At 41.2% G+C, this 26261-nt stretch overlaps 1 protein-coding gene across 2 annotated transcripts in view; it reads right to left on the bottom strand.

Annotated features, from left to right (window-relative positions):
- The window catches only part of otud7b (OTU deubiquitinase 7B), a 47464-nt gene that overhangs the window by 15765 nt on the left and 5438 nt on the right, over positions 1-26261 (bottom strand). For both annotated transcript variants that reach the window (XM_061049912.1, XM_061049913.1), the window contains exons 2-4: positions 4916-5167; positions 2263-2433; positions 489-719 (exon numbers count right to left, since the gene is read on the bottom strand). In XM_061049912.1, the coding sequence (XP_060905895.1) occupies positions 489-719; positions 2263-2433; positions 4916-5000 (487 nt within the window). In that variant the 5' untranslated portion in view covers positions 5001-5167. The remainder of the gene's footprint in view (positions 1-488; positions 720-2262; positions 2434-4915; positions 5168-26261) is intronic.

Genomic DNA, 26261 nt, shown 5'->3' with positions numbered 1-26261 from the left:
AGGAAGAGCCCCGATATTTTTAACAGCAGCTCAGTCCTGCAGTATGAATGTGTCACTGTAAGCCACAGCACTGTCCCAGTGAGCCAGCATGCACAATACCAGGACCTGTAAACTAAATGAAAATCAACCAAAAAATGTAAAAACCATTTCATAAATTCTTCAGTATGGGATACAGTGTTGCCAGACGGAAAATACAGCAATATCGTACTGCAGCTTTAAAATGTGTAGCTAAGCTAGTAGCATCTTAAGTTGTTGTGAAGTCATACGATCTGTCTGGTTTAACGAGCTGTAGGCGTTAGCAGGGCATCGGACAAAGGGCAAAAAGTTATCGTACATTTGGCATCACTGACGGGATGTATTTAAGTCTTAAGCTCCTGTTCAAATCATCTGCATTAGTGAAATTGAAAGTTTTATGAGTACACAAAGGATTAAAGATCGGTCGTTTACAGCGATGTAATGTCATGTTCTGTATGTTCAGTTCTTCTCACCAGCGTGCTCCAAAGCCACCATCATGGACTGCTCGATGAGGTCCCTCTCGATGAAGTTGCGGAAGTCGTCCCGGTACACGGTGAGGTCTGGTAGTTGGAAAGTGCACAGGGGCGTGTCTAGAAGCGGCTCACTGCTGCTTCCTCCAGTGCTCGAGACGTGAGAGCGGGCCAGGGACACGATGGTGGAACTGGCGTGCGAAATGCCCCGCGACAAACGCTTTTCTGTCGCTGCTGAAAGAGAAATGGCAGAGAAGGTTTAATGTCAGTAAACGTTTTTAGGGTTTATAATTTTGCAGAAAATGATAAAATATTCAGGAAATTTTGAAAAAAAAAGGAGAAAGAGTACATTACAATAGTTAGCATTTCTTCCCTTAAGATTTTTTTAAACTAAACAACATGCAAGTTAGTATTTTCACACGTGCACAAAACTCCTTTTTCACTGCGACAACATCCGTACACTTTCCAGCCAGACCCCGACTTTCCACCTGAAATTTGGCGGGGATGTTGAAGTTTATGCCCTGCGACTGCTGAGCTTCCTGTTTGATCTTGTGCACATAAAGATGCTGCTTCATACTCTTTCTGTTCTTCTCTTCTCGTTCACTGTTACTTAGATTACATCCAATTGCACACGGCATTCACATAGGAGCAACATTTTCATCATAACATTGGACTCTGTTTCTTTGTCCGCCATCTTGGATAGATGTTGTAAACATTGGCCCTTTCCAAATTGTCACAGTTCAGTATGCAGTACGTACTATTCAGTAGGGATTTTCAGTATACTGAACTTTAGTGGTCATTCAGTATGCATTTTTTGGGTCCACCTCAGTATACTGAACATTTCAGTATGGATACTAACTTCCGGGTTTCATGCAGTATGGATCGGATGCGTGCTTTCAGGAAATGAATCGTATTTTACCACCCACAATGCTGTGCGAAATTAAACTTAAATCGTCACTTCACGTCAGCCTCCAAATCAAAACAAACGAGCGTGGATTAATTTAATATATTTTTAATCTAGAGTTAAAGTCTCGACTGAAATCGCTACTTTTAATTAACAACAGAAAATATAACAAATGTCTGCATTATTATAAAACCTTTCCCCCTCTATTTAAATAGTGATTTCACTATTTAAATGCGTCTTTATTTGTTTATTTTACTTTATATTCCGTATCTTACTGTCTTTCATTTGTTCTTTCTTTTATGTAGCCTACTGTATGTGATTTAGTTATTTAATCTGTCTTTTACTTGATTTACATTGTGATATTGTTTTTTGTTTACCTGACTGTATATGCGCATTACTCTTCTTGAATAAAGCTAAACAAAAAAACGGGTGGATGCAGCCGGTTCGGGTAACGTAAATGACGTCACTTCCATACTGAATGAATCAGATGAAGTAGGGACAAATATCTGCCTACTGTGCGCGCCTACTGAATAGTAGGTACTAACAGTGTACAGCACGGCTAGTAGGTACTGCCTACTGCCTACTGAATGATTGAGTAGGTACTTGGCAATTCGGATACAGCCACAGTGACCTCCTCAGCGTCCTTTGGAAGTTTTAAAATCTCCTGCTGTGAGGGAAAATGTTTGAAAAAGCAACTGTGCAAGATTTTAGGGGCAGGCTGTCCTGAAATGTTCCAGAATTTTCAGGAGTGCTTGTTTCAAAAGGGTTAAAGTTAGTCATCTTAGTATAGGTAATTTAAAACTAAACCGTTGTGTCGACCATTAAACTTGTGTTATGTTGCATAAAAACATGTCCCTTTGCTGGTGTCCTCACCTTGCACCACCTCATCCTGGCGTTGGAGAACCGGCCGTCCTACCCGGGCCATCTCCTTTTCTTGGGGCAGATAGTTCCTCTCCTCTGTGAACGAATACGTCAGGTTCCCAGCATGCACCTGCCGTAGCTGCTCAAAGTCACTGAGGGCAGCAGTGAAGTCCCAGTTCTTGCCTGCACACACAAACACATACGGAGAAAGAACACAATCTGTCAACAACCTGAATCCTGTTTCTCAGACGAGCAAATGACACATCCTTAACGAGGTTAAATATTTACCACGAGTCAGTGCATCCATAGGCTGTCTTATCTTATGTAAAGGCCACTGGCACATTCCTCTGCTTGGGTAAATATCAGAATTTTGAGCACGTCTCGGCTCGCTGGCTCGCTGCACTTGACTGCATTGCATTACATTTTTAACCCATATTCTTATCTGCAACTTGTGTTGCTGCTAGGCAACAGGGCCGCTGTTGACTCTAGCTATACCTTCCCTTCTGTTAGTGTATGAAATCCTAATTAACTGCTACAAGCCAGAAGCACCGACTGAGACAGCGGTCAATTTAGCTGCTGCTCAAAACATCACCAGCTGCCAACTTCACCCCCCCCCCCCCCCGCCCCACCACCACTACCATTGCCCACCCCCTCTTTTTCTGAGCTTAATTGTACAAGTGATGAAACCAACAGAGACTCAATTACGTGGACTGAAGTTTTACTGATTTAATTAGCAATACCTGATTTGACGAGGATGCTCTGAAAGTGTAAATCATTTGAAAAACAATGATTGGATAAAAAAACAAGCCTCTTGTTATTGTTCACATCATTGTGTGTATCTGTGTAGCATCTGCACTGCACAATTGTTATCTTTAGTGACTCTGGACCCACTATGAAATTACTGAAAAACAGAAGTGGTTAAAAGGTTGTTCTGGTTTTATAAATCTAGCCCCTTTACTTGTTATCTTTTACATGTAGGGATGATGTCTGTTATTAAACATAAATATATTTCCTTTGGATGCATTGAGCCGAGTTATTTTAGTCTAATTTGAATCTGAAGTCACTGCAGGTCACAAATAAAACATCACATAGTTACCCCTAACCCTAAACTACAAAACAAGAGTCATACCTTAAGGATCGAAATGCTTTAGAGATGCAGAACAGATTGCTTCACCTGGCACCTGCCGTAAACTCTCCCACATAATCCATGCAAGTACCGCACCTGGTCAACGTACGTCTCTGCTAAAGGATCTGTTTTTGCCTCCTGACAGTCTAAGTTTGTTTTTTGTGAGAGTCTGACACAATATCACAACATTTTGAAAAGGTTCCCACAGTTCAGACACAGACCTTTTTGTTAAAGAGCTAAAATGTAGGTTCGTTCAAGGAGAAGTCTTGATGTAGAATCTCAGAAAACATGAGTTTTTTTCCAGGAAGATAACAGTGAAAACTTCAAAGTTGGAGAGAGGGGTTTGCTGTGCGAGAGTACAGAGGGCTTGGATTTGTGTTTTTTTATTTATTTGTCTTTTTGCACACACACAAAATAAAAATAAAAAATTTGAGTGGGACACAGTTTCCTCTGAAGATTATTTTGCAGCCATTACAGCCCGTTTTTAAGCCCATTTGATCCTGGAAAAATTAGAAAGCATTTCTGACCTATTAGTCACTGAGTCCAAATAAATATAAGGTCAATGTTTAATAATAGTGGAATTATCTTCTAAGGTTTTTGGGGCTTTTTTATCCTCTGTTTTAGAGGACAGGGCAGTGGATAGGGTACAACATCAGGGATTGACATGCAGGAAGGGGGCTAAGGGTTCAGACTTGAAGCCCTTTTCATAGTGAAATTAAGGAACAGTGTCGTAAAGAAGCTTCTCTGTCTTTGTGACTCACAAGATTCAACGTCGTAATATTGGTGTCCCAGTCTGTGAATTCACATTGCCATACGGCGTTGCTGAAGCGCGAGAGCACTGCAATGATTCTACCTCTGAAGACAGTATAGAGGGGGGATCACTTCGTCCCCACCATTACGCCTCTGTGACATTCAAATCGAAGGCGGACAAACATCACAGGGAGGTATATATTGCGCTTTGAGACGGCAGTCTGAATAGGGCTGAGCCACTTTGATGAAACAACTTCTTTACATGGGACGCACCACCTAACTGCTAGGCCACCCTCCAGACCAGAATTCCACCCAGACTTGCTGCACACTTCTTAAAAACCTATTTGAGACATTTGAGACCCGCTTTGCACTGCATAGCGTCTTTGCATTTTGGATGTCACTTGGGATTCAACAGCTTTTATTCCCGTTGTCCCAACTTTAAAAACTTTTTTGCATATCTTGCATGTCGCTTCAAAATTGTTGCTTGTCTCGGCCAACCGTTCCCTATATCTTTCATCTGAAAGCCAAATTGACTTTAACTTGAACTAAAATAATATAACAGTAACTAGACTGTGTAGATCTGATCAACTTTTCACACATTTCTCGAAGTGCCATCTTAAATTTAAGACCTCTCAGAAGGAAAAATAAGTCTATGACCTAAAATGTTAAAACTCAAATGTAAGACTTTTGAAGGCTCCACAGGAACCCTGACCCTTTAAGAAGCTTGTTAAATGAATTATATTTCTTAAGATGTTTTCTGTATCACACAGGTGAAACTCTGATACTCACCCTCTAGCAGATCTCTGGCCAATCCCGGTTCAGCTCCAGTGGAACGGACAAAGTCGGATAGGACTGCGTCCATATCCACGGTCATGTGATCATGAATTCACACGTTTGCGGGTAGTGTCCGGGCAGAAAAAAAATATAAAAAAAATAAACAAAGAAAAACAAACACGGACTGTGCTATCCCTGAAAGGACAGCGAGGGAGGGGGTGAGGGAGGAGCGGTCCTCTCTGCCTTGTCCTTCTCTAGCAGCCACACCTGAAAGAGAACACACAGATAAAAAAACAATTTAATCTTGTTGAAGGAACTGTGAGAGGACACGGATATAATGACTTCGCTCAAACTCTTTTCAAATACAAGCCTGTCTTGGTCTGATTACATTCGAACTTGACACCTTGTTAGTCACTGTCCCACCCAAGACAACAGCTGAGGCACACAATGAGAACAGGTTTGACGAACTGTTTGCCCACTTTGGGTATAAAATCTCATAAAAGTCAAATGAAGACCCGAGTGGTGTAGCTGCTGTGATGTTTGTCATGTGAGGAACTCAACTATGGTTTTAGTCTTCATCCTGTTTTTGTGACCATTCTTTAGCTAGCATTATTAAGTCATATCTATTTTAAATTAAAACATGAAATATGGCCAAACAGCAGTTTGTTTTGGTTTAATGCTGGTGCTTTTTTTTTTAAACCAGGAAAAGTCTCATTGAGATTTGAGAATCTCTTTTAGAGGAGGGTCCTGGCCAAGACAGGCAGCAAGCAGCACAATATACAGGGTTTCAGACAACAATGATTTATATTTATAAAGGAATCACAAAATATATGAACCATTCATCAAAATGTGTCATAAATCATCAACAACAAGGCGATCAAAAAGGGGCAATACGAGAAAAATCTACAGCCAGATTTGCCTGCCTCATTAAGAAGACCTTTAAAAACATCCAAGGAAACCAGCTCCCGAAGATTTAGAGTATCTCGCAACAAATCCCAAGAAGAAGCAGCAGCATACTTGAACGCCCTTTTTCCTAATTTAGAACGGGCTTTATGGAAGGTTAAAGAGTATAAATCCTGGGAGTGGAGATTGCACCTTCCAGTACTTTTTTGAAGTATGTAGCTCAGTAGGTAAGATGGAAGCAGACCGAGAATACGCCAGTGGTTTAGTCAACGGGCAGACAAAGCAGACCAACCAAACCGAGCATACAAGGAGCAGCGCAAGGGCTTAAAGATTGGTGATAAACCTCAGTGCCCCATGGTATCCAGCGCATGTAGGCATTAGGAGGATGTGTGCATGTAAAACAGTATTTCTTTGACGAGGTCTCTTTAATCACTTAGACCATTTCACTCTTTCAGTTTCAAAGGGAGATCCACAGCAGCTGCATCAGTTTGGCTCTGTAATCAATACTCAGGCATTATAGAGACTGAAGAAAAAGAGAGTCAGCATCACTGGGCTGTTGACACAAAGGATGTAAAGGGCGATCAATGTCAGACAAAAGACATCAAGCAGGAGCAAAGTAGGTCTGGTGAAAAAGGTGTACTTTGGGGACCAAGCTAAAGCTAAACGCTGTTCTTACAAGCAAGACGTTCATACAATTCTCAAGAAGGGCATTCATGCTTGATGTGTGGCAATCCTTCTTCCAGTGCGCTGTGCTGAGTTAGTTTTTTAATGATTTACTTCTGGGCTTTTTTTCCCCTTTATAAGAGTGACAGGCCAGTGGATAGAGTCAGGAGGGAGCGAGAGTAAGGAATGACGCGGGGTGGCTGTGGCTCAGTTAGTAGAGTCGGTCGTCTCTCAACCTTCCTTGTTTCCTTGCAGAACGTGACAGGTTGGGGGTTCGATCCCCAGCTCCTCCAGCAACATGTACAATCAACCTTGGGCAAGACACTTAACCCCAAATTTCTCCCGCTGCTTCATCGGCAGAGTGTGAATGTGTATGGGATTAGTTATTACTGATGTTATTACATGGCAACCTCTACCATCAGTGTGTGAATGGGAAGGTGTGACCTGCGGTGTAAAAGCTTTTCCTTTTTTTTAAACAATATATCATGCAGACACAATGCTTCAGGTGATTCACAAATCGTTTAGTCTGTGCAACAAAGCCCGTTTCCCTCTTTACTGTACCTATGACTGTCTTCATCATGTGGTTTTCATCATTTGGAAAAGCTAGTTAAATGAAGAGCCAGACAAGCTAGATTGGAATGTTTCAGCAACCATGATATTCATTAAATCAGCCTCAGCTCCACCTCTTTGCCTGCTTCTCAATTAGCCTGGAGTTAGTTGGAGTTGTCATCATAATTATGGTGAGCGCCATCGTTCAGCTTTATAATGCCTCTTTAGAAACCAATGGGTGACGTCATTGAGACCATGTCCTTGTTTTACACAGTCTGTGCTTAAATACAGCATCCAATGCGTAACGACAATGTTCTATGGGAACCTAATTACATAACAGTTTTGCACAATAGGAAAAAACTGCCCAGTAATTATGAGCCTTGAAGTTCCTAAACTGCCTAATCCAGTTTGGACTGACTCCTTTTCTATATCTACCTACAGTCATCTATTCCCATCATCCCGTGGCTCCTCCACCACCCAGTGTTCCTGCCTCATCTGTGACTCAGTGAACTCTTTTCCACTGCGCCCGATGAGTCACGATTTTACTCTTCTTACACCTCTCCACCATGCTCTCGCCTCACGCTCTCCTTGCCTCCCTCAGTTTCTCCATCATTATTACAGCGAGAGCCACACAGGCACGGACAGGGGAGGGACAGGCTACAGAGCTGAAAGACCTTTCTCAGCCAGCCGAGCATTTTTAAAGCCTTCTCTGCAAAGTCAGGGATTCAGCGGCTTCTCCTGCACACTCTCTCTTTCAGTCTGTCTTTGATAATCAGGTCTGCTGATTAAATAACAGCAACAAGTAAGGTCGAAGTCAGTTATCTGTTAAAAACTAAGGGGCATCAAACTCGACTTTTAGACCACATTCAATGTTACAAAAAGGTGACGCACACTTCTGACTGATGATACTGCATCAAAAAACACTGGGCTGTTACAGAGAGTGTGTTGCTATAGGTACCAGTAAGAAAATGTAATATGAGCCAGTCCATGAAGTCCAGTTTTTTCATCAGACTCAAAACACATGTTGATACTCCTCAGAGGCCGGACATGTTTAAAATACAAGGCATAGAGTGATTGAGGCTCATGGTAAACAGCATAATTTGCATGAGGCTATAAGAGGCAGACCATAAAGGATTATGTCTACAAAGTGAAACCAAGTGAGCATTATGTTGATTTTTATTTCAACATTTGATAGTTTATTTTCAATCTTTCTTGCCTTACAGAAAAGCTTTAAAGCTGGCCACACACTACATGATTTAAGGCCCAATATTGCCCCGATTAGTCCCCCACAACAATCGGGGGGCGTGGCCCGATTAGAGGCTTGTTGGATCTGTTGTTTTTTGTCCAAAGAATCCTCAAGTGTGTTGTGTCAGTACGATTACTGCTCCCGACTTAGTCGGATCCTGTTTGATTATATACTATTCCCGATCAGACGGGATACACAAAGCAGCCAATGAGAGCGAGCAGACATGGAAGTGTCACCAACTAAATTTTGTGTACTCAGACAACTCACCCTCAGCTCACGCAGCCAATTGTATATAGCCGCACATAATCTGACTTCTCAGCTATGATTTCAACCGTATTGATTTTCTCATTTTCTGTTTTTGTGTGCAAAGCGAAACACAAGAGCCAGCTGACGATGTGGATGTCCTTATCAGTTATTCTTCTGAAGTCACGTTTGATCACACAAGTTTCTGTGAGATCTTGTGTCTGTGAAATTGTTACTACAAATGGCTTGTGTGGTTTCTCCCGATCCGTCTGAGTCGTCTAGTGTGTGCATTCGGAGGGTTATAGTATTTTACTGACGCATCTTGTTTAATATTTCTATATTTTTCTGTCATTTTATATTCTGCCTTGAGAATGTCAATCTAAAAGCTCCTGAAGCGTTTTCAGGCTACTCTCCCTCATATTCTTATTATTCTTATACAATTGTATTCTTGTTCTTCTTGATATTTTTAATGTGTACATAAAAGAGATAAATGTTCATGCTTGACTACACACCCCACTGCATCTGTTTTTTTGGTGCACTATGCTGCAGAAAAAGTTCAGGCCAGGAGAGATTTTTTTTTCAGAGATAGAGAGAGTGACCTGCATTTTTGCAGAGAGGTTTGGTTTGGGTGGTGACGTAAATACCGAACCAAACCTTGACCCCTGTGACCGTCAAACCCCTGAATGACTACAGATGATGAATGTCAAAAGCAAGTGTAAGCACTTAGAGAAGTTAAAATAATGAAACTGCAGATGACCAAACACAGTACCTGCTCTTTCTCATCATATATACCACGTTTAAAACAAAACCCAGACCTCCAGGATCGCTACTGGGAGAGAAAGAAAGATCAGAGGGCTGAGCTGCAGAAATAAAACTATAACTGACCTTGAAACTGACTGAAATTATAAGAAGAAGTTATAACTGGTGGTTTCACATATACAGGTATGAAAGTGCAGACTCAGCACTTTGAACACATTCCCAACAAGGCATGTATTGATGACACCAGCCTTATATAATTAATGAGTTAGATTCAAGAGGCTGTGGTGACGCAGAGACCTGCATCACACTTCTTCTCCCAAACAAAAGAAGAATAAAGAGGTTTTAAAGTAAGCCGAGTTCTGTCGACTCAGTGCTGCAACAACATGAAAAAACCAATACATAGGAGGTCGAAGTAAACAAAAAGGAAATGTCAAATCCATGTGAGAGACTCAATATTGATTCACTGGCTGTAGCAGAATCCAGCCTCTGCCTCGACCTCAGGCTGCTACATAAATCCTTGTTTATTTGCCTAATAGCATTATTTGCCTAATAGCATCCCATAAAAGTGTATTTACACAAGTGTATAATACATTTGTATTCAATTCAAAGACTGGCACATCAGCTGACGACACAGGCCACGGGCTGCCAGAGAGGAGAAAACCATGAAAAGGGCGATAAAAGTAAACGGCCGAGGACAGAAAGTACCACAACACCAACAAAAGGCTGGCTGTTGTCACTGTGGGACTGTAACATCAGCCATTCCTGTGAACCCACGCTGATGCATTCGATGCCATGGCACATGGCTCGCCTGCAAAAACATGTATGAAACACTTTCTTACAAGAAAAGGCCCCGCGCAAGTTGTCCCTTCGGGCCTCTGGTGGTGGACCATCATAATAAAAAAAATGATTATCATTAATATTGTTTCAATCAACTGTATGCAATGTAAAAAAAAAAATACATTGTCATGATCCTTAAATCAGTCTGTTGGATCAGATTTGAGTGCATGTAAGCAAACCACATCAGTCTACAGGCATCATTAGGGACGGTTTGCAACACATTGTGAGACTTTTTTGCAAAACAACAGGACTCAAATTCAACAGAAAGTTACAAAGTGCTGAGCAAATATTACATGTAGGCCACCAACTTTCATCCTGAGTATCTGCTGATGCAGTGTCACACATCTAAGATCATATGCTCCAGCTGTACAATAGCAGGTTTAACAGCAACACTCCTACAGCATCAAACTGCAGTTGCATGATTACTACTGTCTAGTTAAATGTACATTTTCACAGAATCGCTGTGTTGTGATATTATCGTTTCTATGGACCATTTATCATGTACTATCACCTTGAATCGTATCGCATCGGTTGGTTTGTCACCTGGCGATATTCAATAGAAACAATCATGAGGCGATCTTAAAATATCAGATCATAAAGACGTTGAAGAAAAGCAGAAGGTCAGAAAAATATGAATGTGCATCATGGGATAACAATGTTGTAAGCTATAACTAATAGCGTCTTTGTCTGTATACTGTTCTTATTGTTTAACACAATACTTTTTTTCCACCACTAATTTGGCATAATTTATTCTGAGGGTAGCTAAGGCATCATGTCCACTTAGTTTTTTCCAAGCAGAAACGCGCTGGCTGTGTGATCGGGAGCGCTTACATGAAGCGTTTGTGCGCTGAGAAGGAAAGCACTGCACGTTCCTCCTATCTCCATGACAACAGTCTGTTGACAACGGCAGCTGTATGACCGACACTGCTCCGTTACTTTTTACTGCAGGTTTTATATTTGAGATCGTTTATTTCCAGATCAGACACGGAGCAAAGAGAAAGTGTGTACAAGACACGATCTGTAGGCGGCAAACATACAGGGAATATCATACATTTGGAAAAGAGCGCATTTGTGAAATGTTGGAAAATGTTCAACTTTAGCACTCGGAGAAAAGACGCTGGGTGCTGCGCTTTTCTCCAGACAGGCTTTCTGCTGCGAACCTCTCTCCTCATTAATTTTTTTTTTTAAAAAGACGCAGGGTGGACACTAAGCCAGTTTGAGCTTCGTCTGACTGCATCAACACAATGTGAAAACACGACTATTATACCCCGGCCTCAATCCAATGGGTAAAATGTATGAATGCTGGGTAAGAAAGCATTGTTTGTCAAAATTAAACAATTCAGATTTAAAGGAATAAATTTTGACTTTAGCCATGCGTTAGCTGCAAAAAACGATTAAATTGCGATGCATCTCACAGCCATGAAAGGTAGCAGACATCCAACAACAGTGGAGATGTGGGAGGCTACAGAGTCTATATCATGTTTATCAAATTAAAGATACATCTGTGTACCAATATGTTGACAAATAAGTATCAGAAACATTACCAAGGAGTCACAAGTAGTACACATTATTTTCTACAAATGTAGTAAAACTGATGTTTACTACTAATGTACCACAGCTATGACAAGTGGTCATCAATAAAAAATGTCTTCATAATCCTGATTATTTTATATACGATGGCCAAACCAGCATAAATAAAGGTAAACAAGAAAGCCCCTGTGCGGATTAGTGGCTAACATTAAGTGCGCTGCTGCCAGTCCGTGATTTGTGTTGTGGATGGCTGAGCTTTTGTCTGGCAGGAGGGCTTACGTAACAGGAGCTGCTGACAACACGTGGGTGCTGAGCTGCGAGCCGGGAGAACGGCCTGGATCACTGAGGGAGACAGAAAGGTCAGCACAGCCGACTGCGTCAGCCCTCGGTGGACCGGCAGGGTCAATTTACTGCTGGACACAAGTTTGCTTCGCTTGCCTTTAGATCCTTAATGAGGAGAATTTTATTTTATATATACGTGGCCCTCATATTTAAAGATGCTTCCTACAACCACAGCAGGAGAAACAACTGAGCTAAGCACTCTCCTACTGTTGACCACCGAGCAGCTGATCTGGAGGAGTTTAAAAGGCATCACTCTCTCCTGAATCCGACAGAAGACTAAATATGGCGTTCCCTTTCTGCAGATGTAGAAAAGAGGATGAAGGCAGCAATCAGAGTGAAAAAAGAAATGTGTATAAAAGCCCCTGGCCAAATGGTGAAACAGCTATGTAACCAAGCAGTAATACACAAACAAGACATTTTTAGATACGGGTCCACGCAGAAAAGCTAGTCTGGTTCCAGACATCTGAATCACTCTGATTATCATGACTGAAAAAACTAAATGTCAATTCAACTGCCTGATGATCAGCTACATAACAGCCACATGACATTAACAATAGAGCGATGCTTAATTCCTTATATTAACCTGTTAATGGCCATCTACTTATTTTAGTATGTTAAGGAGAAGTCCCACAGATGTCTTTCTGTCGGGATGGAGAAACTGAAAACACATAAATGGTAAATGGACTTGAGCTTATATAGTGCTTTTACACTGCATGTCACACCTACCCATTCACACACTGATGGTAGTAGTCTCTATTTAGTATCATCCATCAGATGTAACTAATTCCATTCATACACCGCCACCGAAGCAGTGCGAGCAATTCAGGGTGTCTTGCCCAAGGACACATCGGACATGTTGCCCAGCTGGGGATCGAACCCTTGACCTTCTGGATGAGAGGCAACGACTCTACCAACTGAGCCACAGCCTTAATTCCTCTAGTGTTGAAATGAATAATTCAAACGATGCATCATGATGCAGACTGGACATAATCGATGCTGAAGAGGGTTGGAAAAAAGCGTCAGCCATGCGGTTGTATTGCGCAGCGTTGAGTGAGTTTGTTCATCCTTCCAGCCACGGCGGTGAGTAAACGAAAGTAACGTAGGCTAATAGAGGGATCTGTGACAGAAAACAATGTAAATTGAGTCCCGGTCCTCTGCTTGCTGACTTTATGAGCAGAGTCAGCCGGTCCTGCACACTCAGACCATAGTGCTCCGCTGCTCCTTGTGTCTTTTTCTCCTTCTCCTCTGTGTCTTTTTAGCCGACCGCAGCACAGATTAGCGTCTTCATTACAGCAAAAGGTGTGTTTAAACTGATGCTTCTCTGTCTTAAGTCCAAAATGACTAAAAGAAGGGGGCTGTGTTGGTGACTCGGGGTTAAAGGAGTGGCTGTAATAACATGTAATATATATATTAATATAAGGTCTGTCACCATTGACTAGTTAATCGCAGTTGATTAGGGTCTGAAATGAATGCATAAATTTGTTTAACGAGGTTGATCTCATGTTATTTTGTCCCTTTAGGCTCACCGTAGATAAGCGGCCTCTGTGTCAAGTAAACTACTCTTAGCTTTGCAACATTTCAAAGAAAAAGAAAGCTAAGCTATGTGGGCCCGCACCGGCTAGGGGGCTTGCTAACTACTGCTGCGAAACGATGGCTGTGAATCAGCGGTGCAGAGCCGCGTCTCTAAATCAGACAAGCTCGCCTCCAAAGCTAGAAATACATTTCTTACATGTGCCTTTACCAGTAAAGGAGGACGAGGAGTAACTAAACATCTGACACAGCAGGAGAGAGCAGGAGAGGGAGAGGCAGAAAAAGAAGCCATCGTAAGTGAAGCTAACTGCTAAGCTAAACTGAGAGTAGGTAGTTAAGATAAAGATACAACAACAGTTGTAAGAAACGGGTGAAAAATTAACAATCAAGCTTTAGCTCTATCGAGCAGCACAGAACAACACAGATGCATCGGCGAACAGGAAGTGACACAATACGCTCACCGGTCAGATATACATACAGAGAATAACCGGCAAGTCCACGTTGAAACCCCAAAACTGACAAACAATTATTCCTGTGTGTGTGTGTGTGTGTGTGTGTGTTTTATCTCATGCAGCCAGTTATTGTGGGCATGCTATAACTCTTCAATTGAATTGTTTCTGACTTTATCTTCGTTGTTTTTTTTTTATTCTAAACTGCTTTTCTTGTACAAAAGGTGCTGAAAGACAACGGTTTGTTGTGGTTGTTTTTATCTTCGTTGTCATAAAATCCAAACAGGATTTAATAGTACTAGAACAATGTGTTTTATCAGCCCGCGATGAGACAATTACAGACTGTTCAAAGCAAAACAAAGATAAGGAACATCAGGACAATAAAATGCTTGACACACACAGGGGCAGACAGAGGAACCGGGCCTCCTGCCTCCTGCGTGCTAAAGATGCTGGTGCATGAAATGCTGCGTCATGCACTGTGTAGGTCAGTCAATACGGCATGACCTAAATAATGTGAACAGGAAGGACTACATTTTTCAGGAGGTTGCACAGGAAATGCAATAACCCACCATAGATTAAAGAAAAAAAATTGCATCATTATCTCAACATTCCCATACGTACAGAGGAAATTATCATGAATATTAAAACTTAAAATAGCTGAGTTGCCACTTTGGACCAGCCGAAACATTGACTGACCCATTAAACCGTTTAAACACAGAAAATCATGATAAATGCTAAATACTCTCCTATATTCACCAGCTATAGTTGCTAAGTCTGCCTGTCTGCCTGTATTCGATGATGAGTGGGGTGTTAAGAGCTTGTTGTTGCAGCCAAAAACAACAATGAGAGTAATAATGAGATTGAAACAACAACACAGAAGTCGCGGGTCGTAAGGTCATGAGCTGCAATAAAGGCAACATGAAGCTGCCGATTCAGGTGATAATTCTCTTCAAAGGCTCATTGTCATTTGCGTTACCATGATCATAAATTATTCACTAGAGAGGCTCAAAAGATGCTGTCAAATATAGATTGAAAACATTGCAGGAGACACCTGTGTCTCTGAGATAGGAGATGCTAAATGTGTCCAAAAATAAATGTTTCATTACTTTCTTATCTTCCTGGTAAATGTATATGAATGGTTTTAATGTGTCATTTTGAACTCGGGGGGGATACAACAATTTATCCAATCCTTGCGATTTAAAAATTTGGTTTGCAACACTTGTCCACATTACCAGAGCTGAAAAAGAATGGACCATAGTGCTGATGTTAAAAGAGGACATATTATCCCCCTTTTCTACCTTTTAAAATAGTCCCGTGGTCTAAATTAAACATCTGTGCTGTGCTTTGGTCAAAATATAACATGAATCAAGCACCAGAGGAGGTTTGTGATACTGTATAAACCAGCTCTCTCAGAACGCTCTGTCTTGGTGTGTGTGTCTCTTTAAATACAATGAGCCCCCCCCCTGAGTTTTCCCGGTAGACATCACTCCTCTGTAGCGCAAATAAAAATGGCGGATATGTGCAAAAGTATTGCTCTAGTCTGGGGATGGAATCCATGGGTGGATATACCAGGGGAGGGAAGGTTATTTCTTTTACCAGAATCTGTGACATCACAAGGAGAGCCAATTTGAAACGGAGCATTTTTCTCTGTGTTGTAAGACTTATGCAGACCACAAACAAAGGACTGGATGGATTTATTTCACATTTTGTGGGTCGGTAGACACTCAGGTTACCCAAATATACGTTCAAAAACACTGTCACAAGTGGATTTGTCATCGTATTTCCCCTTTAAAACTACTTCAAATCTGCAAGTTTTTGCAAGTTTTGATTATTTTCCTGATTAATAAATTAGTATGCTCGTGTGTCTCCCATCTTTGTCACAGTCTAAGAGCTGGGATGAGACAATATACACAAATGAGATTAGGTTGAATGCACTACCTACTCCTTTTCAGACACTGTTACTTTTGTTTGTTATTTATTATCTGATTGTAATTTTTGGTTTTGAAATAAAGTCTATCATTCATTCATTAAATCAGTGATTTCTGACCGTGAACTGAGGTCATGGAGTGCGAGTGTGCATGCGTCCATACACTAAGGTTACATGCCTCGTGTGAAACATGAGCTTTGTTGTACAATTAAGAGAGGTGAAAGAACAACACGTCTCTCCGCTTAACCTGAATTGACACTTAGCAACGACCTCGGCCTGAGAAAATATCTTCTAATCAGCACAGTTTGTGTTGAAACTTTCCCAAAAGCGATCGACTGAGTCTTTCTTTTTCTCCTTTAAAGGTCATGATGTGATGAATGACCACATCTATAAATGTGTCAGTTCTATTTTAGTTCAATCACATAAACCCTTTCGTGTGATCTCAGCGAACGAGAAACGCCCTCTTAGCCGTGCAAAACAATATGAGTAATGAGATAAAGGGCATAAAGTAAGCAAACAGTGGAGGGTGATTTATCAGGAGTGGTGAGTGTGGCCTCACTGCTCCATCTCTGGTCCAAATGATGGAGGGTTAGAAATGATACCCTTCAAACCTTTAGACAAAACAACGAGCATGAGTCTACTCTAGATGAATGGTATCAGTTTATAAGTTGGCCAAGAATGTAACTATGAATGCAGGAGTTGACATAAAGATAAATAAACTCAACTTAGAGGTGTCCCATTTTTCAGCATTGATTGGCAGATTTGAAAAGACTAAAATATAATCTAAAGTTTTAGTGGCATTGTGTTCCAGCCAACTCGCTGTTTTCATACTCTTAATCACGCTCCCTTCGACTCTTCCTGTGATTCTCTTTTCTTTAAATGTCGATTTAGCCCGGGTTTTGGCCTGGAACCAGTGAATACTAAAAACATTTCACCATAAAACCTGCACTACAATCAAGTGTCTGGGTGTACAACCTGAGCTGCAGCAGTGAAGCTGTCGGCGGCGGCTGCCTTTCAACTGTGACACGTACATGTGTCGTTGCCAATGAAATGTTGATCTTGCACGATACAAAATGATACAGTACCCTTGGGAAAATTTGTCTTGGACTCAAAGTGCTGCAAACATTCGGGCTGCCTCCACAAAACATGCAGAGAGCAGCAGCATGCGAGTCCGGGTCGCAAGCAGAGCAGCGCCACCAGATGGTAATTAACAAGATGATCTCACAAGAATCACTGACAAAACACCAGTGTCACAGTAATGTCGAGCCCAGTATGGATGAAAAAATTAAAAATGAGATCGGGCTAATTCAGAGTTTCATAGTGTTGGAGTCAAGCCCACACTAACCGAGACCAAGACATCCCGAGACCAGAGTACTCCAAGACCGAGACAAGACAACGACCAAGGCAGGACGAGACCGAGACAAGACCAAGACCATAAATATCACTGAAAATGGGTCATCTTGTGTGCAGGGGCGTGTCACTCACTTAGGCTATAAGACCGGGGAGGTTACGGTCGTAAACCGGGGGGTTCAAAATAAATTAAATATTTTTTTCTCTTAGAAAAAGGGTGTTTTTCCTTCTAATCACAGTAATGACATGGGGAAAAAAACCTGTTAGTGCTGGTCCTGACCGGTCTTGATTTAAAATCCAGAGTCCATCCAGTCTGAGACCGAGACAAGACAGACAGAGTAAAAATGCTTAAAGTCCGAGCCGAGACCTTCAGACCTTCAAAAAGTGTTCTTGACCACAACACTACAATGTCATTCATTCGATAATTACGTTGTTTTTTTTCCAGAGATTCATATTCGTACTAGCACAGGTTGACATGCACCAAACAGTGTTAGGATCAGGACAAGAACTGTAGCCTTGGTACATGCTCTACCAACTTTGATAAACCAGCGCCCCCAAGGATTAAGGTTTGTAAGGATATGAAGCATTTCAAAAGACTCCAAGAAATTACGTTACAATAAAAAGATACCCATGTTAAGCACTAAGAGATGCAGATTTCTTGTATGGGTTAAATCTGCATATGATTGCATTTAAGTCTCCCATCAGTCTTGTGTTGACAGGTTGAATACATGCTCTGAATGTCTGCAATAGGCGTCGGTTATTCTGCTTAACCACAGAGGTGGTTAAAACTTTGTCCAAGATTAAAGAGCAAACACTTCACTTGTTAATTCACTCTCCCCATGAGTCAATGGCTTGTTTTTTTAAATGCTGCAGAAATCAGGGCTGGGTTCTCTGTGAACAATCAATCACAGTAAACACCTCACTGCCGAGGAAAACCAGAAGCGGAAGACAAACAAAGGTGTGGTGACTGAGATGGCTGTCCTTCAGCTGTCTTTATCTGAAGGAGTGCTGTAATCTGGTTACTGACTGAGCCCAGTCAGCCTACACTCACTCATTACATAACATGAGAGCTACAGCTGGGAAGGAGGCTGAGCGCTGCCTGGCTGAGGAGAAATGGAGGAAAACATAGCCTTCACCCTGATCTTACAAAGTTTCTTTCTGGTGATCGGAGTAATACAACAGGACTGCTGCACGTATATTGAGCAGAATATATCAATGCTATATGAGGCATTGCTTCAATCTCTCGACTTAAAAATGCAAAGGGTTAAAAAAAGAAAGGGCTTATCAGAGAGACCTACAGCTCTGGACAAAAACATGCACAGCCATGCATATCAATGCAAATTCTCCGCTCTGTATAACCAAGTATCACTCTATAAGCACTGGGTGATACTTTCCTCACTGATAATGTTGTATTTGTGTGGTTAACAAAACAGCCCAGCAAACACCGGTCCTCAAATACACCTATTGTGCCTCAGTGAAATTGCTCTGCAGAAGATACCTCAGCCAATTTTGTCATTTTCTGCAACATCAGTTGTCTTCAAGGGCGACTGGGTGCATCATATGAGCAGTGTAACGTAGGCACATTCATTTCAAAGGGCTTGCATAATGCTAAAGGATATGATAAGCATTTCACTGTAAACCCCCTCAGGCTTATACAAGGCCACTGCAGCAGGAGGTCTGTGCAGCAAAGTGAATCAATGCTCTAACTGCTTTCTCAAAGTCACAATAAATCAACTGATAAAGCCTAGGTTTATATGATAAAAACATGATCGGGGTGATGTTTTCTATATTTTTTTATCTATATTTTTATCGTAACTTTTATTTTATTTTATTAAAACATGTACTAAAGTTCACGATCAGTCAACAGTTTCAGGTTTCTATGACACTACTCTGTGGACACGACACATGCGGGGCTGCAAGCTGAACTGCTGCTTACATTAGATTCTCTTTGACTAAATGTAGTTATAACTAATAAGAACACAAAGGTGTAACGAGACAAAAATCAAGAGTCTCTCTATATAACAGACCCTATATAACAGACAGTCAGAAGGGTCTGAGGGCTGAGCTGCTGCACGCAATACCTCTGCACGTTTGAATGATCCTAGCTTGTTTTGCGGTTCTGATTCTTTCAGTGTAAATAAAGGTTGTACCTGGAGCTAAGTTACACAAAGATATCTCCTACTAGTAAAAACAAACTAACCTGGTGACTAAAATTGCAAGATAACTCGATAAAATTAAGGGGGAAAACTCTCTGACGAGGGGGCTGCTACCCGAGCTGCCACTGGTTCACATAATGTAACCATTTTTTAACAAAAATGTCCTCGTCTTTCAAGGTAAACATTTACTTTAAACCATCTTATTCATGGGTAGCTGTTACTCAGTCGGTAGAGATGATCGGAAGATCGAGGGTTCGATCCCCAGCTCAAGCAGCTACATGTCTGATGTGTCCTTGGGCAAGACATCAACCCCAAGTTGCTCCTGCTGCTACGTTGGTCATGTATTAATGTACAAATGGGATTAGTTACTTCTAATGGTCACTTCACATAGCAATCTCTGCCATCAGTGTGTGAAAGCGCATTTACCATTTATGGCCCTCAGTTCCACCTTTTCACTCCTTTACAGTTTCTTCACATGCTTTGCAGTAATTGTTCGGCATCTTCTTTGAAGTACTTAATTTAAAAATAAGATTGCACACTAACCAGTTGATGTTCATCACAAAGGAGAAAGACTGAAGCCTGTCGCGAATAAGATAGAAAAGGACAAATAAAAATAACACAAAAGTTAAGATTCTGTCCATTTGGCACTGAAAGCCATTACTTCCTGATCATTTTGTAAAGTGCAGCCTCACTAATCCTCCCACTCAGAGGAGCAGCTGTGCTCGACCAGTAATGAGGGAGGGGACCGATGTTTTCAGATCCCATTGGTTCACATCTCAGAAATCAATACAGAAAATTAGAGTGTGACCATTTCTCTAGACAAAAGGGAAATATGCCAGTAAGCTGGTCATTGGAGTAAAATCAATAAAACCCTCCGAGCTGCAGCAAAAACAGAACATCCACAGAGCTTTGTTGACATGTGAATTATTGGACGTAGTGGACCGTTTCAAGTCCCTTAGCTGAAAAACGCTTCTTCATGTGAATCCAGGAAAGCTTTTGTTTGTGGTGGCGCTGCAGTGGACTGGGTAGGTTCTCCCCAAATAAGGGCATTTGTTATCTTCAACCAGTCAGCGTAAACTGTAAGAAGTGTCAAGTGGACATGGTAGTTTAAAAACTATTGGAATTCCAGGTTTAAAAAAGGCAGGAAATTATAAACTTCCCAACAAAAGTCGTGAAACTTTCCTTTTGCAGAAATTTGAGTCTAATGGATAACATTTTTTGTGGTATGAACCATGAAGTGTGCACATTCCAGCCATGATGAAGGCTTGACCACCAGCTGTGGGCGTCTGTGTGTGTAATGGGTAAGACAACACCAGTGTGAATGCACACACAGCTGATGTCAGAGATTCCACACCGCGCCTGCCCTCTCAGAGGCCGTGCCACTCGAGCTGGTCTGGTCCAAAAAGCTGTCCAGTCATCACACAAAAATTTGCCAAGTCTAGCTTCCCCCACTGGGCCTCCCCTATCCAGCTTGCTGGCTCAGAAACATCCAAACCTGATCCATGTGAACTCAGCAACCAGCCCTTTTTCTTTACTTGAGGGCTGAAGGCAAAATAAGGTGAGATAAACAAATCTACGTACAGATTTTGAATAGGAGCGTATGAAGCCACAAAATGTGCTAAACAAAGGTCGCAGTAGCTTTGAACTTTTTGACTGAGCTGCTGCAAGAGAATAAAGTTCATCTGATCTAAAAATAGTTCACAAGAAATAACAAAAGGAGGCATTTACATTGTTTTTTAAGTGTTGTTCCTAAGGTCCCGATCCTTTCATGTGTTTTACAGAGAGAGAGAGACTAGACTGATATCTTTGCTTTTAAACCAGAGCAATAACTACTTTGTTAGCACATCTACAGGGCCGAGTCACACAGAGAATTACCACCTAGTTGCCAGAATCATAGCAACCTCCTGTTTCAGATAGTCTAAAAATATTCTGCTCGTAATTACACATAGAAACTCCACAGTTTGAATCTCAAAAAACACCTTAAAATCCACATTTATAAACAGTCAGGAACAAAACCCTCAAATGGTGAATGCCGGATGTCTTCAGCAAACATTATAATATACTTATAACATCACCTGCTTGCTTAAAGTATGACACAAGGCAAGCTCACGCCCTATTCATGTGTAATTTCCATAAACAGAAAACACCATGACGTCCCTTTGAACCCAACATAGCATGGATGGTTAGAGAAGCCACTTAATTTGCAGACAGGGCGAGCTCAAGTGAGGTTCAAGATGATGTTAACTCATCTTCATTTGTCTATTATCTATTCAGGTGACAAGGTGTAAATATTCAGGAAATGGGACATAGCATCAGACAAAACACAACCTAGTCCCTTGAAGGCATCAAAGTGCTTAAAAGTTGTTATCTTCAATCTAATATGAACCTTCTTGAAATTTAGCTAAATTTTCTAGAAGAATTGCACAACTCTTAGTGTCTGGCCTCTCCAATGTAATGTTTTTTTTCTGGTTTCTTTACTCCTCTATGAAAAAATATCCTTTAAGGACGTCATCTTGTGCCACTGTTAAATATTCTTCATGATTTACTGATATTATAACAAAACGTCCAATAACTGCGGGAAAAAGACAATTTATTGATTTATTGACATTCACATGGTACCACATATCTACAGCTACATCCTGCCAGCTGAAATGGGCAGTAATAACTTCTGCATGAGCACAAGTGTTTATCAGTGTTTGAGAGCTGATGTCATGGTGCCGCGGTGCATGTAATCAGAGATCTCCGAGTTCATCAAGTTCTCCAAAGTACTGCACAGAAAGCAAACACCTGCAACACTGAACACACAGTTTTGTTAAGAGAAGGACTTTTCAGAGTTTAAATTTGAGGGCAGAAATTTCCCAAATCACCAAGGAGCTTATTTTTTTATATGCATACAGAAAGGGCAACAACTTTTGTTAAAAAAATTAATAAGTCTACCCATACTTTATTCTTCTAAAAAGGATGGGTCTCATTTGAGAACAGCTGGTGTTTCGTTTTTGTTTTTTGGGCCGTTTTGCCTTCTTGGATAGGACAGTTGAAATGTGAGAAGAGAGGTGGGGATGACATGCAGCAAAGGGCCGAGGCCGGATCCGAACTCACGGCCGTGCACATGGGGCGCGCGACACAACCGCCAGGCCATCGACGCTCCAACATCTGGTGTTTTAAGGCCATTATCTCTATGCAGTGTTTGCCCTACCATTCATTTGGAGTGGCGACCCGCCACCCCAACAACGACCTCCCGCCCCTCCAAAAGAAAAGGCATGAAATACTTTTTGTTTTTGGAATTTACATAATTTATGTGCGGCCGTTTTATTTCAGCATAACCTGAGTGTCTTTTATGCGTTTCGCTGTCCTGGGCAGTGTCTCTGCTCTGCTCTCGTGTTCCTAAACAGAGCAAGTTTTCATCTTTGACACAATCATACTCACTGACACACATACTCTATAGTTTGTCAGACACAGCGCCAGGATCTGAATTTTGGCTGAGCCTCTCATCAGAAGAAGTTACAACAGTTTCCATATTGCACTGGCTTCTTTTAAAGATATTTCCCTGAATATCTAGATACCAAAACAGCTTTTGTTCATTCATAGACTTTTAATTTTAATTGTCACACACAAGTAAAGCATGTTTCTCTGAAACTGTAAAAATAGTATGAACGGTTAAATAGACTTGAGCTTGTATAAAGCTTTTTTTGACTACTCAAAGCTCTTTTACACCGCAGGTCACACCTACACATTCACACACTGATTGCAGAGTGACTATGGTAATCCCATTCGTACACAATCACACACCAGTGACGAAGCAGCGGAGCAACTTGGGGTTAAGTGTCTTGCCGAAGGACACATTGGACATGTAGCTGCAACCAACAATACAACCAACTCTACCAACTCAGCCACAGCCGTCCCAGTGATGACCACTTTTAATAACAGCACTGTCATTTTGATTCTGTTCAAGAAAATCCTTTGGGAGCCAAACATCAAGAAAATGCTGTATTTGTCCAGGATGAAATGATATCCATAATGTCCACCATCCCTAGCAGTAAATCTCAGCTTTATTTCCATCCTCTCTGCTGCGATGGTTTATAAAGGAGTCTATAAAAGCAGGCCTCAGAGGTTCCCAGTCTCTGCCCGGGGCATGTCACTGCAGTCAGGCCCAGTAATCACCAGTCAAGGAGTGCTAATTAACAGCCACATGAAATAGGCTACTGTGGAGAGGGCTATAGGGGACCATAAGTGGCATTCCCACATTCCACACAGAGACCACATTACATGGCGCACAGTGCGAGTGCGGTGGACACCTGAAACAGCAGAAAATGAAATGACGGTATTTGATCCTCACAGCCAGCGAGGGGAAGTGGAAGCTAATCTGCTATCACTGCTTTTCTGTTTGAGATGTGCACAAGAGGGGACCCAAAACAAGACATCCTGCAACAAACTACCCTGCGCTAAGTGTTGTTTACCTCTGAAACACAGCAGCACAGAGGTAGATAGATCATTTGCTGACTTTGTAAACATTATGCATTGGTTTTAAGTATTCCTAAAAGCTGCCAACCTATACTCCAGACTCTGTGGGAGAGAAGTCCTCATTCAGCCCTGACGGCCTTTCATTGATTTTTTTTTTTTAGCCTTTGTGAAGAAATACAAGCCTCTGCATCCATCTGAACACTTCCCAGCCCACCGCTTCTAACAAAGAGTGAGGAAATGCAACAATGACTTCTATATATTTGACTCTACTGTAATACCTAAGATGATTTAAATAATAAAAATGTGTTATATGAACAAAAGATAGAGCTCTGAAATGACTTTCATCATGACCATGATGTCAAGAAGTGTATAATATCCCATTAAAGCCAGGCACTTGAACTCATCTTCAGAGTGAACTGTGATGAAGGGCAATGATTAATAAGTTGAATGGTATGAAAGTTAAAAATGTAGCTGACAGTTTCTGAAATCCTAACAAGGCGTCGTGAAATGCCTTGTTTTATCTAAAGATATTCAGTTTGCTATCAAAGAGGAAATGGAATAAGTCAATTTTGACATCTTTCCCCACTTTAAAAAAATACACAAACAGATTGATCAGCAGTTTATCTAATAGATGACAACTCACAGAATAGATAATACTAGCTACACACAAGACTTCACTTTATATTTAGAAAGATTTTTGTCATCACAGTACAGAAAATAACTACAAGCACCGTATCAAATGCATCCAAAAAATTTTATAAAATACAGTTATGCAACTAAAATTATAAACGCTGGGGGAAAATGCAAAGTCAAAAAATTTTTAATAAAGACGCAACAATATAAACTTTACCTTTCACATAGAGGTACATTACACTGCACACGCCTTATAAATAATGTCTCAGGGTTGTAATGACGCCAAAGATCTCTTCTGTTTTATGAATAAACACTGCTTTTCTTTTCATTACATAATTCACATTTAGAAGGCCAGCTTGATGACTACTGCTTATTTTTGCATATTTACCCTTGAGGAATAAAAGACATTTACTGACCCAGGCTTGAACCTTTGGTCGGGCTGTTTAGGCATTGACTTTATTTGCTGAACTCCTGCAATAAAAATACTGCACTAAGAGAGTTATTAGCTTCACCAAGGCAAAAAAAGGCTTCACTTAGAGAAACAAAATTCCACTAAAAAGCAACTAACATGTAACATATAGGGGTAATTCAAATGTTTAAGATCTCGCCAAGCTAAATCAACCTGAATGTGAAGCCAACCAAGCCCTGCTAGATCTAAAGCCAGTGGCTAAACAAGCACCCGCCTCTGCAGGCGGCAGACACTAATGCTCATGTGAATCCCCACGTGCTGCAGGCCAGGCCTTGTACACAGCAGGGCGGCTTCACGTCACTCCCTGTGTGATGTCATCATGGGTGACAGGCTCCTCATCAAGGCTGTGTGTGGGATTACTCCTGCTGTCCTGGATCAACAGGGGGAGGACTGATGACTTCTAGTCCTCAGAGGAAACTACACTTCCGTCAGCGGGTTAGAGAGGCACCCAGAGCTCATTATTCACCTGCTGTAAAGCTTTATTATAAACATTACCCCCTTAACAAGTGCTGTCGCAGTTTAGCTATAGCTGCTACTTTTTTTTTTCTCTCTATCAGCCACTTTGATGAATGCCAGTACAAGCCAATCTCACACTCAATCATTGCAGTACTTGCTTTATGTTGTTTCCTGTCTCATGGACACACATCATGTGCTCTGAATTGATTTGTCATATTAGATTTGATTTATAGTTCTACCACATGGGACAGTTTAGAAATATATAAATGAATTAATTTTCAATGTAATAATTCTCAATCCAACTAAATCCAAATAAGGACAAATCATCTGCAGGTTGGGAGAGAGTTAAATATGTGACAAAACGCTTGTTTTGCAATTCATGACCTAGCACAGCAGCTACACTGCAGAGGGGGAAGCTAATAATGCAACAAAGGAAGTGAGAAAATTACAAGTTGTGGAACAGATTTTGACAATAAAAATTGGTTCCAAAAAAATCCTCATGAAGCTGAAAAAATAGCATTGAGGACCAAGCAGCAGAGGGGTGACGGACAAAAGATAATGACCAACACTGCTAGCTGGAGTGAAACTTGAAATGATCAAACTTTTTATCAGTGTTTGCTAGAGTAATATGGTCAGTTTAAAGTCCTTCCAAATGAACTTAGGGTGGGTGGGAGTGGGTTTGGCAGCTTTATAACAAAATTTAATTTAAAGGTATAGCGTCAGTAGAAATGCTTTTTGCAGATTGTAAACACAACATTCAAACTGGGCCCCTCCTCCTTGGTTCAATGCTACCAGAAGCTCTTACTCACTGCAGGTTTAGCGTGTATGTTTACTGCAAACTACCACACACTAGTACAA

The sequence above is a fragment of the Labrus mixtus genome, chromosome 11, assembly GCF_963584025.1.
Source record: "Labrus mixtus chromosome 11, fLabMix1.1, whole genome shotgun sequence".
In the NCBI taxonomy this organism is placed as follows: Eukaryota; Metazoa; Chordata; class Actinopteri; order Labriformes; family Labridae; genus Labrus; species Labrus mixtus.
This window is presented reverse-complemented; position numbering and strand designations above follow the sequence as displayed.